The 15,047-nt window shown below is 38.4% G+C and overlaps 1 protein-coding gene and 1 long non-coding RNA gene across 9 annotated transcripts in view; one reads left to right on the top strand and one right to left on the bottom strand.

Annotated features, from left to right (window-relative positions):
• Usp (retinoid X receptor ultraspiracle) overlaps positions 1-15,047 on the bottom strand; it is a 144,903-nt gene that overhangs the window by 90,643 nt on the left and 39,213 nt on the right. For 7 of the 8 annotated variants that reach the window (XM_072003831.1, XM_072003825.1, XM_072003830.1 and 4 more), the window contains 2 exons: positions 4,995-5,124; positions 4,260-4,421 (listed from right to left, as the gene is read on the bottom strand). In XM_072003831.1, the coding sequence (XP_071859932.1) occupies positions 4,260-4,421; positions 4,995-5,124 (292 nt within the window). The remainder of the gene's footprint in view (positions 1-4,259; positions 4,422-4,994; positions 5,125-15,047) is intronic. The other variant, XM_072003829.1, reaches the window with a different exon arrangement.
• LOC139987508 (uncharacterized) overlaps positions 1-15,047 on the top strand; it is a 252,164-nt gene that overhangs the window by 199,187 nt on the left and 37,930 nt on the right. The gene's annotated exons all lie outside the window — the stretch shown is intronic.

Here is a 15,047-nt window from a genome sequence, read left to right as displayed (position 1 = left end):
TACATTTTTATATTATTTAGACTTCTTTCTAATCGTAAACGCTGTAGGTACGTAGAAAATGAAATGTGTGAAAGACACGCAAGAAAATTTCTGGACCACCGTGAAAGTCGTTTGATCTCGTTGAGTTTACACGAAAGACAAATAAGTCTGACGCGGGACACGCGTGGAGAAGCTCGATCCATGGAGCAAAGTTCCGCCATAGGAAACGTGCAAAGGCATTTGCCTATGAATAACATCGATATTGAATAGCGCCACACGATTTTCTTTGATGTACTATCGTTTAATGTTTTTCTACGAGTAAAGTAACTCGTAATCTCGCGTAATCTCCTCGAACACCTACTTAATTCGTGCTGTGAAAATAAAGAAAGCTTCCACAGCTATCGTACGTAATAGTCATCGATTAAAAAGGATTTAGGTCTCTTTACGAGATTCAATTCACTTTGTCAAAACATTACATGGTTTATTTAGATCTATTTAGATAATTTTTAAATTTCAAAACTAAATATCTCATGGAAATTAAATTAAACTTTGCTATACTAGTACTAATGACACAGGAGAAATGGTTCTGTCTGTACACAAGCTCGATGGTCAAAGTGTCGAGAACTCGTTTCCACGAGCTCGGTGTACCATTAATTCCGTCGAGTATAATTTCTCGTTTAATTATACAGTCTCGATCGCGTTTTATCAGCCTAATCGCTTTATTAATTATTGAACTACTTTGCGACCAGTCTTGAACTTACGCTGTAAAAAGCAGCTGTGGATCTAATGTACAAGGGAAAAAAGAGATTTCTAGAGATTAAAAAAAAAAAAAAAAAAACAAATTGCGTCTATCGAGTTTCTTGCCGTAATTCATGGCTAATGGGCAGAATCGGTAAGATTTGATTAATTTTGAGAGACTTCTATAGAAGTAATCTCTCTTTAGTTTTACAATATTCCTTATCTTCGTTACAATTTTAGCATTTATTGATCCATTGTTCTCGATTTTTCAATCTTCTTTCCTTTTCAACGCGCCTTGTTTTCCACCTATCGATATCGTTAGCCCAATTTATTCTTCCATTTGCTATTACCGTTGTATTAAAAATTGAAAAGCGTTAACGGAAACATTCCTCGGCAAAAGGTAATCGAAGACAGATAAAAAAAAAAACTGTAGCACGCTTTGACTACGTTAAATAAAAAAATGAAAAATCCATCGCTGGGAGGAAGTGATAAAGCGCATAGAAAATACCAGTCAGTCAATTAATCAATGAAGTGCAGGAAGAAACGAAGGAAGAAAGGATTGTTGTTTCTTACAGACCGGCGATATATCTGACACGGGCCCTGATAATGGCCGTGATTGCTTAATTAGCTGCCACTGGAGCAAAGTGGCTGCACGAACAGCAGAAGACAAGGCTCGTCGTCCTCCCTTGCCCCGTAGGAACTACGGCTGGCTAGTCGTCCTAACTACGCGAGCAAGTCCAAGGTTGTCGAGACTCTGATGCAACGCGACCATCATCATCGGCCGTGGTCACTGATCACACACGCGCAATACCCAAAGTGGGGAGGCGGATGACGATCGTTGATACGCTCTGTGTATGACTTGAAAACGATTGGAATTTCGGGAAGAGTTTCAAAGAATTGGTAATTTAAATGGGCGAGTTTGAGTTTAAATAAAGAAATTTGGAATGTTTAACCGGAGCGAGGAAAATTAGGATTTCGGATTTAAATACAGAAAATTGGAAGTTTCTGTTTACATAGAAGAAATCGAGACTTTGAAACTTGGAATCTTTTACTTTGTTTTCATTTCAAACGAACGTCGTACGAAAAAGAAAAAAAAAAGAAAAATAAAGGAAGCGAAATACCAGTAGCTTGTAGCTTTCAAGATCGTTTTATCGTGCGTTTACGACACATCGATGATCTCGAGAGTTTTTCGAGCGACTCACGTGCAACGCACGACGCTTAATCGGTCGATGACGTTTATTACGTGGAACATCGGTTGGTTCTTAATCAATTAAAAGCGAGATAGCAAGCGATACGTGGTAGAAATGGTTCAGAAACTCGATAGCCAACGTTCGTTCATTTCTTCTTGCATACAGACACATTCCATCCAATTAAATGAAAAAAAGAGAGAAACGAAGAACTTTATTAACCCGAGTTTTCGTCGAGTATTACAAAATTTCCACGGTGTGCACATCTATAAATATACTTGTTCTTAACATCGTTTTTCAAGAAGAAAACGATAAACGCGTTGACGAGAAGTCCTCGACGTTAAAGTTTAATTTTTCGTCGCGTTACGGAAGAGAGTCATCATCAACTTCTTCGTCTGACAGATTCATCCGTTGGGAACGCGTTACATACGAATTTCCTGTGCGTTGCAATATTTCTCTTATTTACATTAATAATTTGCAAACCTTGATAGAATGATAGTCGACTTGAAGTCGAAACAGTAAGAGTTACATCAAGGTTAAAAGAACTAAAAAAAAAAAAATAAATAAATAAATAAAAAAATAATTCGTCTAAACTACAAATTTTTATGAAGGTTGTTCTCTGACCAACAGATTACCATGTTTGCTATGCATACACGATAATATTCTTATCTTCGATAGGTGTCTCGAAATAAAAGCGTCTAATCGCGTTTCTAGCGCTACAGACTTATCCAATTAAAGCTTTTATCAACTTCCTAATTTCCTGTGAATTCTACACGCCGTAACGAGTAGGTGCGAGAACCAAGAAAGAAACTAGTCGAAGGTGTGTTCGACGAATTGTTTCTTCGATATTTGGCGCGCGAATAAAGATGCCTGTACATTGCACAGCGTACGCTCGTTTGTGCAAGATGATATATTTCACTAAATGGATATTTATATCCGTGTCTTGATGTCGTTATTAATGTTATTAATTTAACCCTCATTCATCTCTTCTTACAGTAGATATAAAAAGATTGTACCGTCCTCTGTATTATTTTTTATCGTACTTTTTAGCTTCTAGAACTCGTAAAGCCACGACGAATCTTTTTTGCATCATAAATTCTCAGAAATTTCGTTTCCATCGTACGTCACTTTGTGAAAATTTTAAAGTAAAAGAAATTTATTAAGTTCTTAATAAATTTTAATTCCTTTGACTCGAGAATAAGGTGTCGATAAAAATATATATATGTAACCTGTCGTTAAAAAAAAATTTCTGGTTTATTATCCATCCATCACGGTCTCGTGTTCTTCGTTTCGAGACAAGTGGTTTTTTTCGTAAAAAAGAGTGATTTACGAGCGATTTATTTATCATATTTTATATACAGGATTATTAAAAAATACGTCACCATTCATGGGATATTTTAGTACCCAGGTGTTACATAATTTTATAAAAGATGAATTATTCCTAAGTCACCTGGTATCGATCGGTTTAATATGGGACGTGGACTATTCTACTTTCTATTTCAGTCTTCGGATAAATCCATCCTGCGTCTCAACCTCTTCTCTATTAATTCTTTTAATGGTTTTTTGTCCGCAAGTTACATTCGTCGATTCAATTCCAAAGCTAAAATGAAACAAATATTTTTTATTTTTCTCCTTTCTTATCATTCGATAGCCGTTCAGTCCGCATTTTCTCGATAATCAACGTTGGAAAAATGTCGTAACTCTTTGCATCTGATTGTACCGCGTTATTGGCGTAAACACGTTGTTGTCGTTACGAGTATCGTCACAGTAAGAACGATCTCTTTGTAACGACATTCAATGCAATTCAATAAACGGTCCCGGTTGTAAGTCTGACAACAAACGAGAAGATATACAGAACGAAGACAGTGGAAGGTCGAAGGTGACGATAACTAAAAAAAGCAAGCATTTATCATTGCATCCAGACGACGTTATCGTGACCACTACGTTATAGGTAAATCAACGAAATTTATTAATACGTTCAGAAGCCACCCCCCTCCCTCTGACTATCCAGAGGTCAAGGTTATCAAAGTGAATTCATCGATCTTGAAGCGACCGTTACCGCTGATGAAAAAATTGTCCGATATCCGGAATGAGACCGATTTGTATTCATTGCTGAAAACCCTGACAAATTGGTCCCATAAAACAAGGAATCCTACGAGAATCCCTAAGCTTGTACAGTAAATTCGTAAAAATAATAGAAAAGTAAGGTATTTTCTCGAAAATTCTTATTTCGCACAGTCTTGAAATTTAATAGCTCGATGAACGTACTAGCAAAGAAATTAATTCAGAAAGTTTGCAAATTTGCTTCGCATACGGCCGTCGTTAGTTTATTAAGCTTATTAACGTCTGACTTACCTATAGACACCATAATGCTTGCCACTGGCACGGTCACCGCAGATCGAGCAGAGATGCTTGCTTCCGGAAAGAGGGTGGTTCGGCGGATAGGGTGCGGCTGCTTTGTTCTGTCCACTCGGCGACGTACTCAGAAGGTTGCTGTGACAACCAGCGGTGAAGGATCTTACATGCAAAGAAGAGAGTAACAAAAACTCCAGCTACGAAACTACTGACCCGGATCGAGCAAAATACTGTAAAACTTTTTTTTAAATAATCGTCTCCGTATACGGAGTGGATTTTGCAACGTGTTTTCTACTAATAATGGGCCGCTAGTGAAATTTGGAACAACTTTTTAAATTACCGTGTATTCAAGTTTCTAAATAACTTCGTAACATTCGTTCCAGAGTTATCGTTATCAAATTAAGATAACTTTTATTACTATGAAAACATTCGAAAGATTTCGTTTTACAGCTTCCATGCGCAAAGGTTCTTAGCTTTAAATATCCCAACGACGCTCTCTATGTGTTACGTGGCAATAAAATGGTAGAAGGAAAATAAGAAAAGGAATAGTATGTTGCTCGATTTCTATAAGGGCGCGACTACGTCCGTGATGAAACTCTCTGTTTACGATATCTTCGCCAGAATGCCGTTTTTTCGATATTTGTCGAACCGAATTCAATTGTACTTCCGTGCCATCGATACAATGATAATCGTAAAATCGTTAGAAATTATCGAGAAAATGGTAGTGTTACTTACCCAGGACTATTGGGACCGGAAGGACTGAAGTTCCCTGGATTGATGAGGCTCGCTGTGTCAGGTTTCATGTCCAGTGGACTTTGTGGACCCACCGAGGACATGGACATGTTGCTGTTGTCCAGACTCAACCCTGGAACAAACAAATTTTACGTCATTAAAGGAATATGTTTCTTTTCTTTTTCCCTCTTTTTTTGTAAAACGACAGGATCGGTTTTTGTTTTTAAGAAAATCGTTTAAGAATAGCAAAATACTGTTTGCATTAGGTTCATTAAATTATATTATATTAAACGTGGATTTAGTAAGTATAACTTGTTTTAAATCAAATCTATCGAACGGTGTTCGGATAATTCCTTAGCCAATGACTAATTTTTAATCTTTGTAAACGTTGCTCGTAACATACGTGTCCCAAATAACGTTACTTTCTATCGCGTCACAGAATTACACTTTTACTCCATTAATATTCACGAGACAGCGTCCTTTTACTTTCAACCTCGACTGACCGAGATTCCCATTTGCCGACCCATCGAGGACGACTCGTCTTGTCCAAGACGCAGCCACGTTAACTACCGCCGCGAGACTCGGAGTCGTGATTTACAGCTACAGGAAGAACCGATACGAGTTATTAATAAGCGTCATCGTTGCAATTTCTATATACGTACGCGTATAACGTAATATACAAATGTAACGCTATTAAGTATATTACATGTGAAATGTATTTCTCTTTACATCGTGTCGTGCATGATACAAAATGTTTTGCATAAAACACGGTATATTCGGAATAAATTCTCGCAAGTGTTGAAATAATTTGGCGACCTCGTGTACGTGAAACTACCTTAAAATCTATCTTACAATAGGTCGAGTAACTTTACTCGCAAATGTACTCAACGTGTAGCATAAATTTTCGCGAAAGCTTTGCTTCATTCCGTGACAAAAACGTAACAGTTCTAACGAGGCGAGAAAATGGATAAAATGGATTCCGACTTGCGATTGCAAAACATCGCATCGCAGCTTTATGTCTCGATAGAAGAAGCAACGTCGAGTAAGTCGCGGTACAAATTGCTTGTTTCACCATATCGTCCCTCGTAATTCGCGTGGTTCCATCATCGTGCTCCGTTCTCTACCGTAACTGTCTCGATGCTTTTTTTTCCACGCTCTATTTCGAGCGCGATTTACGACGAACCATGCACCAGTCGAACAGACACTCGCATATACCTACACGTCGTGGATTTTCTGTCGTGACGTACGGAGTATCGGAAGATAAACGACGTTTTAACAGGGTTTGGACGAGCATCGTGGCTGTCTGCTGATGTTTAACGAAGGGGAGAGGGATGTAATCGTTGAAAATGACAAAGAGGAGAGCGGAGAGGCAAGTGCAACTGTGTAAAACGACGGAGAGCCAGGGCGAGTTAGGGAGAGACAGGGAGAGACAGGGAGAGACAGGGAGAGACAGGGAGAGACAGGGAGATCTCCGAACCCCTAAGGATGCTAGCAAGTGCACCAATAATTGTAAATTCGACGTCATAATTTCTTCCTCTCTGTTTTCTTTTTCCTTTTGTTCTTTTATTTTATAGCACGTTCGTTCCATTATTTTACTTTTCTCTCTTTATTTTTGTTTTATTTTACGAAAGAGAAACCCCTTCTCTTAAATCTCTTTTATTTTCATTTATGGTTAAACAGAAAAAATCCAAAATCCTTCACGCTCAAAGCCAACCATATAGCTTCAAGGTTCAAATGATCAACGAACTATGTTTCGGAAACCTCTACATCCAACGAAAAACAGTTTAGAATTCAAGACAAAACGCGATTCAGTGGGTTAATCGTTGGCATTCGAGGCTAATAATAATTAAAAGGTTAAACGACACGCCACTGTCCGATATCGGTTGTTCGTCAGCCGCGCGTTTCCGCGGAATATATAATTACAACGAGGTCGCAACTCTCATCGGTGACTTCTATTTCGAGTGTTAGGGTCGTCGATTGCGCGTTGCTAATCACGGTCGTTTATTAGGCGCCGTTACGCCGTTTGCTTTAATTACGCAATCGACGTGAGTGCAAAGCGGAGCGAAGGTCGCCGACAGACGGCGAAACGAAAGCACTTTTCGTGTCTGCGTTCAACGAATCTGTCTCCTCTTTACGCTACTGGGTGTAGAAATCAATTATTTTTTTTTTTTTAGACAGATTTATCGTTTGTTTATAAATTTTACTTTTGACTCGGTTATATCTTGTTCGAACGACGGCGAATTATTTCTTGCACCAATCTAATTCGTGAAACAAATTTCTGTTAACACGCTAAAACTTGCTTCATTTATATTTTCTTCGACTAACAGTTCACATTATTCTTTTCCATTTTTTTAAATGGGCAGTTGTTTAAATTTAAAACAATTTTCTGATCGATTCGATATAAAGCGGATGGATTAATCTTCAGATTTAATAATTCCAACGTTATAATTCTAAGTGATTCGAGAACGACTTTGAACAAGACGTTTGAATGCTCAAACGCAGATCGTCGCAGATTTTTACGCTTCTATAGGTATGTTGCAGGGTGTTCCGCTCATCGATTATTAGATCGATTTTCAAGAAGATTCGGGTAATCTGACCCTTTTCGGGCTAGTGTGTCAAGGGCGACTTGTGTGCTCGATGGTGACGCAAGAGGTTCCGTGGAAATTACCTGTTGCAAGGTTAGTGAAGACCGAACTGGTGAAAAACGACGCTTTCAAATTTCGGGGAATGTTGTAACCACAGCGCCCCGATAAAAATTCTTTTTTTTTCACATAGACGATAGTAGCAGGGAATACTAATCGACAGATCCAATAACAAAAATGGCCTAAATACATAATTTAAAAAAATACAAAGTAACTACAGGAAACCATACGTAAGATTCGCTTTCAAATTTCGGAGAATGTTGTAACCACAGCGCCCCGATAAAAATTCTTTTTTTTTCACAGAGACGATAGTAGCAGGGAATACTAATCGACAGATCCAATAACAAAAATGGTCTAAATACATAATTTAAGAAAATGCAAGGTAACTACAGGAAACCATACGTAAGATTCGCTTTCAAATTTCGGAGAATGTTGTAACCACAGCGCCCCGATAAAAATTCTTTTTTTTTTTCACAGAGACGATAGTAGCAGGGAATACTAATCGACAGATCCAATAACAAAAATGGCCTAAATACATAATTTAAAAAAATGCACGGTAACTACAGGAAACCATACGCAAGATTCGCTTTCATTTAAAAAATCGTATTGAGTTTCCAAGCGTTTAACGTTGGGTCGTAACACGGTACGTCGTTTATTGGAAAAAAATTTTAATTAATACTAAAAATATAAAATAATAATAATAATAATATGATAAGATATAATAACAAGAATATTAAAAATGTAGATATAAACGGTTCTCGTGGAAGTAAGAGGCAGTGAGACAAGAGGGTCAAAGGTCTATAGCCGCATCTATAGCAACTTGAAACAACGTTCGAGGAAACGTTCGGGTTGCGAGAGCTGTGAACGCGGCTTTAAGCGTAGCAAAGAGGGTGGGAGACGAGGACGCGCGAGAGTGGCTGCAAGGCCAAGTCCGGTGACGGTATATTATACCGGGGCAGTGTCGGGCACCTTGACCAGGCGCAAACACACCCGGTGCAACGCTCGAAACCGTCTTGCATATTGCTATACCGAAACGCACAAAAATGCCAACGATTGTAGTTTTACGAATACATTATGTACTTTATAGGAAACATTTTGAAATTTCATTAGCAATCGTACTTAACGTTGTTACATTAGGTTCTCTCGAAGGTTTCATTCGTTTTATAAGGAAATAATAGATGCGCGACAATTTTTGTTTGATATTATTTTATTGAATTATTGCAATGAAAGAAAATGGATCGTACGTAATTCAATAGAACAATATAATGCTTTGCACTGGTACAGTTAACGGTGCTCCATGTTCCACGCTGTTTGAGATTTCTAAGCGAAAGCCTGTGAGACTCGTCTATCGTGGTTATATTGGGAAAATTTGTGATTTCCATGTATGTATATCTTGAGATTAGGTTCGACGCTGAGGAAACGCAACTGCCCTTTTAAACTAGACAGTGGATGTTATGCATTTGTGGAAAATTTGAAAGTTACAAATATACAAGATATTCTAGACACCCTGTTTGTTATAATATTCGTATTAGATGTTCACACGCCCCAAGCAAAAGAATAAGAAGAAAGAGCCGAATGAAAGGGAATAACCGAGTGCTTTCGCAACGAATCGCGTGTATTTTTCATCGGCAACGAGCGAAAGGAAAAGAATAAATTACAGCAAAGTGACATGGGAAGAGGAAGCCGGCGAAACGGGAAGAAAGGGGAGGTAAAACGCAAGACGTTGGAAACAGGGCGAAAGAGAGGGAAAGCAGACCGACCTACGCCAACAATGAGTCAAGTGCGTTGGCTTTTGAATATTTAAGACATATATTCCCCTTCAAAGGCGCGTCGACCGACCGAATCGAGCATGGCCTTTCGAACAACCTGATTTTCAAGGGCGGTACAAGCAAAACGCGAAATTGAGAATGGTCATGTTCCTCGCGTGGCCGTCGAGCATCGATCATATTCTCTACCCTGACGACTAAATGTGTCCAGGCTTCTCTTGTACCGCACTATCATCCACCGAAATGTAATCGCGTGCCTCTCTGTGAGCGAGCAACGCATTCGAGTGGGATGAAAGCGTCGCGGTTCGTAATTCCACGTGATGGATGAAAATTTGAAGGAAGATGGAACATCGATACGATGGAACTTGCGATCGATTTGAAACGAAATAGTTAGCTCTCGGTAACTTTGATGGTTTCATGATTTATGATTTTGGCACGTTGAGAAGAGGAGGCTCAAGGTATTAGGGTGACATCTGTGACGTACGGGGGGTCTTTTGACGAATTTTTCGTCAACGAAACCCCAGACAAGGGAAGAATGGACAAAGCGAGGGAGGTAATAGCACGGATATAACGGAGATAAGAGGAACGCGAGCCTGACGAGCCGTGACAAAAGGGAACCGTTATTAAAAAAGAGGCATAATAGACGACATCGTGTGTCGCAACCATCCTCCTATCGATAACGAATGACTGAGAAAAATTCTTGCTAAAAACACGAATTATTTCTGCGATAAAAAGTAAATAAAAGGAAAATAACAACCTGTTAAATTGAATAAAAATACTAGGAAAAATGGTACGGAAAATAATTAAAAACTTGTAACGAACATCAAAGAATTTGTGATACATGGAAGAACAATGGAAGAAGAGAGAAACGATTAATCTTCGGTATAATCTAGAGTTGAATCCTGTTATATGTCCACGGAACAATAATTATTAACGTTTCAACGTGATGAGATATTGCGAAACTATCCTCGGTCCATAGAGGAAGATGAATATTTATGTTCCAAGAAGCGTCGGAAGCCTTGAAAACAGCAATAAACCGTTTCACTGCACCGTTTCGTTGCATTCCACGTTCCAGCGGGATGGAAACTCGAAGAAAAGCCTGCCACGTTTAACCATAACGCAGTATAGTAACCTACAAAATACGATTGTTTTACTGTTTTTCGCGTTTCAGTTTCGGAGAAACAGATTCTGTAACTGACTTTACGCGAAACGATCGAGTTTATTGTGCTACGCTTTGTTACGATCCCCCTCCTCTTCTCCTTTCCTTTAAATAATTTTACGATTCACCTCACGAGTGAAATTATATCTCAAAACACGTGATTTTTAATTAATTACGATTAATTGTTTCACCGTAGCTATTCCGAACGAATGACAAATTATTATTTATCGATCGTGATATCTACGATCTACAGATATCTACGATCGTACAATTTTGTCGAATGAAGAAAATGAGTTTTGCCTGATCCGACGAAGCTCGTGACGTATTAACGAGAAATCAGCGATTTCGTTTAAAGACGTCCATTATCGGATGGATATTAAAAGCACAAATTCCTTCCTTTTCAATTGCCAGAGAACGGGACCGTTTAAATCGATCCATTTTCTTCCTTAATTTACTCGGGACATTATTTCGCCAGCGAAAGCTTTAGAAAACTTATCTAACAGCCGTAGCAGCGCTTCGAACCAGAAAACAGAAGAAATGTTCCAAGAGACAACTAATTACGTAAGTTCTTTTAACGAACGGAATCAACCTCACAGAACAATATACATAACAACGATATTATTTATAAGAGTGTAATTGGAGCTGAACTTTAAACGAACTCTAAACTTCTTCAGAACATTTAATTACTTCGTGAAATTCGAACCGAACGATCAGCCATTAATTAAACCGAATCGATACGCGCTTTTTAGCCTCCAATTACATAATTGTTTATTCATATCCAGTCTCTATCGAATTAGAACCACTCGAAATTTTCAATGTATTTCATTCTTTTTTTTTTCTTTTTTAATTTTTATATTTTCATTTCGTAATTGAGAGGCTTGAGCGAATTTTAATGGCAAAGTTTGCCGATTAGTAAGGTGGAAATCTCGTTTATTACACGTAATAAGGTTAAACGTTTTCTTTACTCATATCCATCGTATTCCTCGACCGTTATATTACCTGTTGTATGCGTCGGACGATTTAGTTTATTGTTTAATCTCATGTTATAAATAGAAATATAAAAAAAGGAAGAATAATTTTTAATTCGTATTTTAATGATAACTGTGAGTTTATTAACACGTGCGTTAGAACAGAAATAGTCTCTCGTCGAACAATCGTTGCATTTAGCAACAAAAAGTCAGCATAACATCATGATATTTCGATATCTTATCAATGTCACCGAGCTCTTCATTTTGCTTCGAGCTGCATTTTGTTACTATTTTCGGTGCACTGTGTCGTTTAGATGTATATGTATATTTAAACCCGTCCCGTGTAATCTAGCGCTAAAGATAACACCAATGCAATGGCGTACACGAGGGCAGATAAATTCTGATAAAAAACGGCGAGGGAAATAGAAAACATAGACGCCTTAAAATCTTATCTATTCCATTCGTAGCTGCATTGGTCATCGTGATCGATTATGTCCGAAAATGTTCGAAAACATTACGATTTTATTAATACGATATGACGTCATTTTTTAAAACCTAGGGAGAACCGTTAAAACGTAATTTCTTTCACGTAAAAATTTTTCAGTAATATTGAAAAACGTTTTCTAATTGTATCATTTTAACGGGACACTCCTTTTGCGAATATGAAACTATTTTTGCTCAAGAAAAAAAGACGATACATATCAAACAGGCTTCTTTAATTTTATAATTTTAAAAAAGGTCACTTTCAATTAAAAAAAAAAAAAGTTGGTTAAAAAATACGAAATATCACGTTAAGAAGGCCGAACCACAAATTCTAGGTAAGAAAGGCAACGTTTTTATTACAATGATCTACAGTTAAGTTAGAGGATTTCACGAGTTTCGGTGAACTTTGGTTTATCATTTGCGGCGATCAACGTTCACAAACGTGAAATATGCGTATCAACGCGACTGTCGGTCTCGCCGCGAGTCTCTTTAATCCGCACGGCATTGAGCTCGAGAGGCATCCTGAAATGAGTAATGCAAAACACGAAGCAGCGGCGTTCGTTGGTCGTCGCTAACTTTAGATCTATGTAAACGGACGTATAAGCGCTGAATTAAGCAAATAACTTGGCGCACGCGGCACACGTTACATACTGCTGATAAGTATCGCGACACTTTAGTCGATTTCAAGTAACGAAATACGAACGTCTTTAACACGTTTAAGTTAATTAAAGGAATACGGATATCAGGCGCGTAAATTAATACATTTTTTAACAGGATACAAATTTTATTCGCGAATCACGTAATATGAATTCGACGAACAAAATTGTTTCCATTATTTAATCGATTGAAATTATATGGAGGATGTGGATGGAATTTTTGTTTAATTACTACGAAGATAGAGAAATGTCTGAATATGAAATTATTGTCATCGGAAGTAAGTTAGTCGAAAAGTACTGAATTAATTAATATATTTTATGAACGTTTTTATGTTTCAATGTAGATTACCAAGGAAAATAATGAAAGAGGTGTTATCGGTGAATTTCTCGACTCTACAGGAAATTGTCCGTGTCGCTTGTCTGTTAATTTTATTAACGAAAAATCAATAGTAATCTAAACCAACACGAACGTAATATTCATCGTTCGTTTCGTTCGTATTACATTCTGAAAACAAGCGGTAACCCATTAAGGTTCAAATTTTTATTTAACGTCGTTTCGAAACGAACCGATTCGATGAACATTACCAGAATTTACATGAGAACTAGAGGAAACGTTTAAATCAATTTTTTACAAATATCGACAACTTTGTACCTAGAGTAGTAAAATAGCCAGATAATAAATTCCCGAATGAAGCTCATAACAGAAAATAGATCGAGGACACGAGTCATCGGTACATCTACGACGACCCGCGTCGTAACAAATCTTAAAAATGATACACTTTACGCAGATCTGTTATCTTTCAGCGAGGAAGAAACTATATCTTTAGTTGTATAATGTTCGCACGAATATCAATGATCCAGGAATAGTATCCATTGAGAAATGAAAATAGAACAGTCGAATAATCCAATAGATCCAAAAATATCAACCTTTGGAAAACTTTTGCGATAAATCCACGGCCTTTTAACGATAAGCGTTTAAAAGAATTACAAAACCAGATATATCGTTTCAAGATCGAGTGGAAAAGTAATTTTAACATGGAATAGGTCGACGATGTATCGAATTTTAAAATTGCCCTCTCGTAAAGGAGCCTCGTAAAACATTGACAAAACGAAGCAAACAAATCACCGACCAGTTTCCTATTCGTATCATCCACCTCGTGCAATTCGTATTGAGAATAGACGTTTGAAAAACTGCGCGAGAAACGCACAGCACGGTCGTTCGTACATCGATCGTAAATGGATCAGAGAGTAGAATAGGCGAAGACCAACGATCGGTGTATCCAAAGAATCATTTTTCAGTCATTATTGCATGGGGAGGGCCGACCGTTTATGACGGTGACGTCACCGTCTGACAATTTGAACGCTCTTCCGAAACTGAAAACCAGTTTCCCGCGCTGCAGACCTCTTCTGCAAACGCCTTAGGCGCATCGAGGATGCTGCAGCTCCTCTCGCGCCAGCTACCACCGAGATCGTAAATTCAGTGTAAATCCACCTCTTTCTTCTGTCAGATATAATATATACATTGGCGGTCGCGTGTGCTGAGCGTATATTGTGTCATGTTTTCAAATTGGCAACTTTGTAGCTTTCACATTCCAAGTTCATCCTCGTTTAAAGATGCCATCATCGGATTTCTGGCATCTGCACTTTAGAATGCGAAAGTATCCTAGGAATTTCAAGGCATCGCGGAATTTATCCACGAGTTTTCACTTGGGAAACGTTGCTTTTTCCCGGGTGTTACGTTCGGCTCTCTATGGATCGCGTTTCTCGGTTTTTCACTTTCTCATTTTTGCGATTTTTGTTTGGACCAATTACACTGGAGAAACGCACCGAACGAAATATACCTCGGCTCTTCCTCCTTGTCTTGTACCGCGAGCGAAACTGTGAAAACATAGATGGAAGATAGATGGGGAAACGTTGATCTCGTCGAACGAAAACGTATCGATTTACCCGAATGCGAGGCAAGTTGACGCTGCTTTGAAGCGGCAGAGACACGCGAAATGAAACGGAGCAAATAAAATAAAAAAAGACGCGGGTTTTCGACGATGCTGCCACGGAAAAGAAGAGAAAGAGAGAGAGGGGGAGAGTTTTTAACAGTTTCCTGCACGCAGCTGCGACCGGATGCCGCTCCCACACCAGGATAGCGTTATGACGTTGCACATGCAACCCACGCGAACCTACATGTGCACGAACGTACCGAAAATAGTGGCGCTGCCCGTGACGTTAGTCCTTGAACCCGTGAAAAAACTCACTGGATTAATGGCTCGACCGCCGCTGATTTATTTTGTAGAAGAGTAGCGATGCGCGTGCGAGCTACTTGCGACGACAGTTCGCGAATTTTCTCGTATTTATTGCCTGTAAACTCATATATTTATGGAGACCATT

This window comes from Bombus fervidus, chromosome 5 (assembly GCF_041682495.2).
Source record: "Bombus fervidus isolate BK054 chromosome 5, iyBomFerv1, whole genome shotgun sequence".
Lineage (NCBI taxonomy): Eukaryota > Metazoa > Arthropoda > Insecta > Hymenoptera > Apidae > Bombus > Bombus fervidus.
The sequence above is the reverse complement of the archived record's forward strand: the minus strand, read 5'-3'. Positions and strand labels throughout refer to the sequence as shown.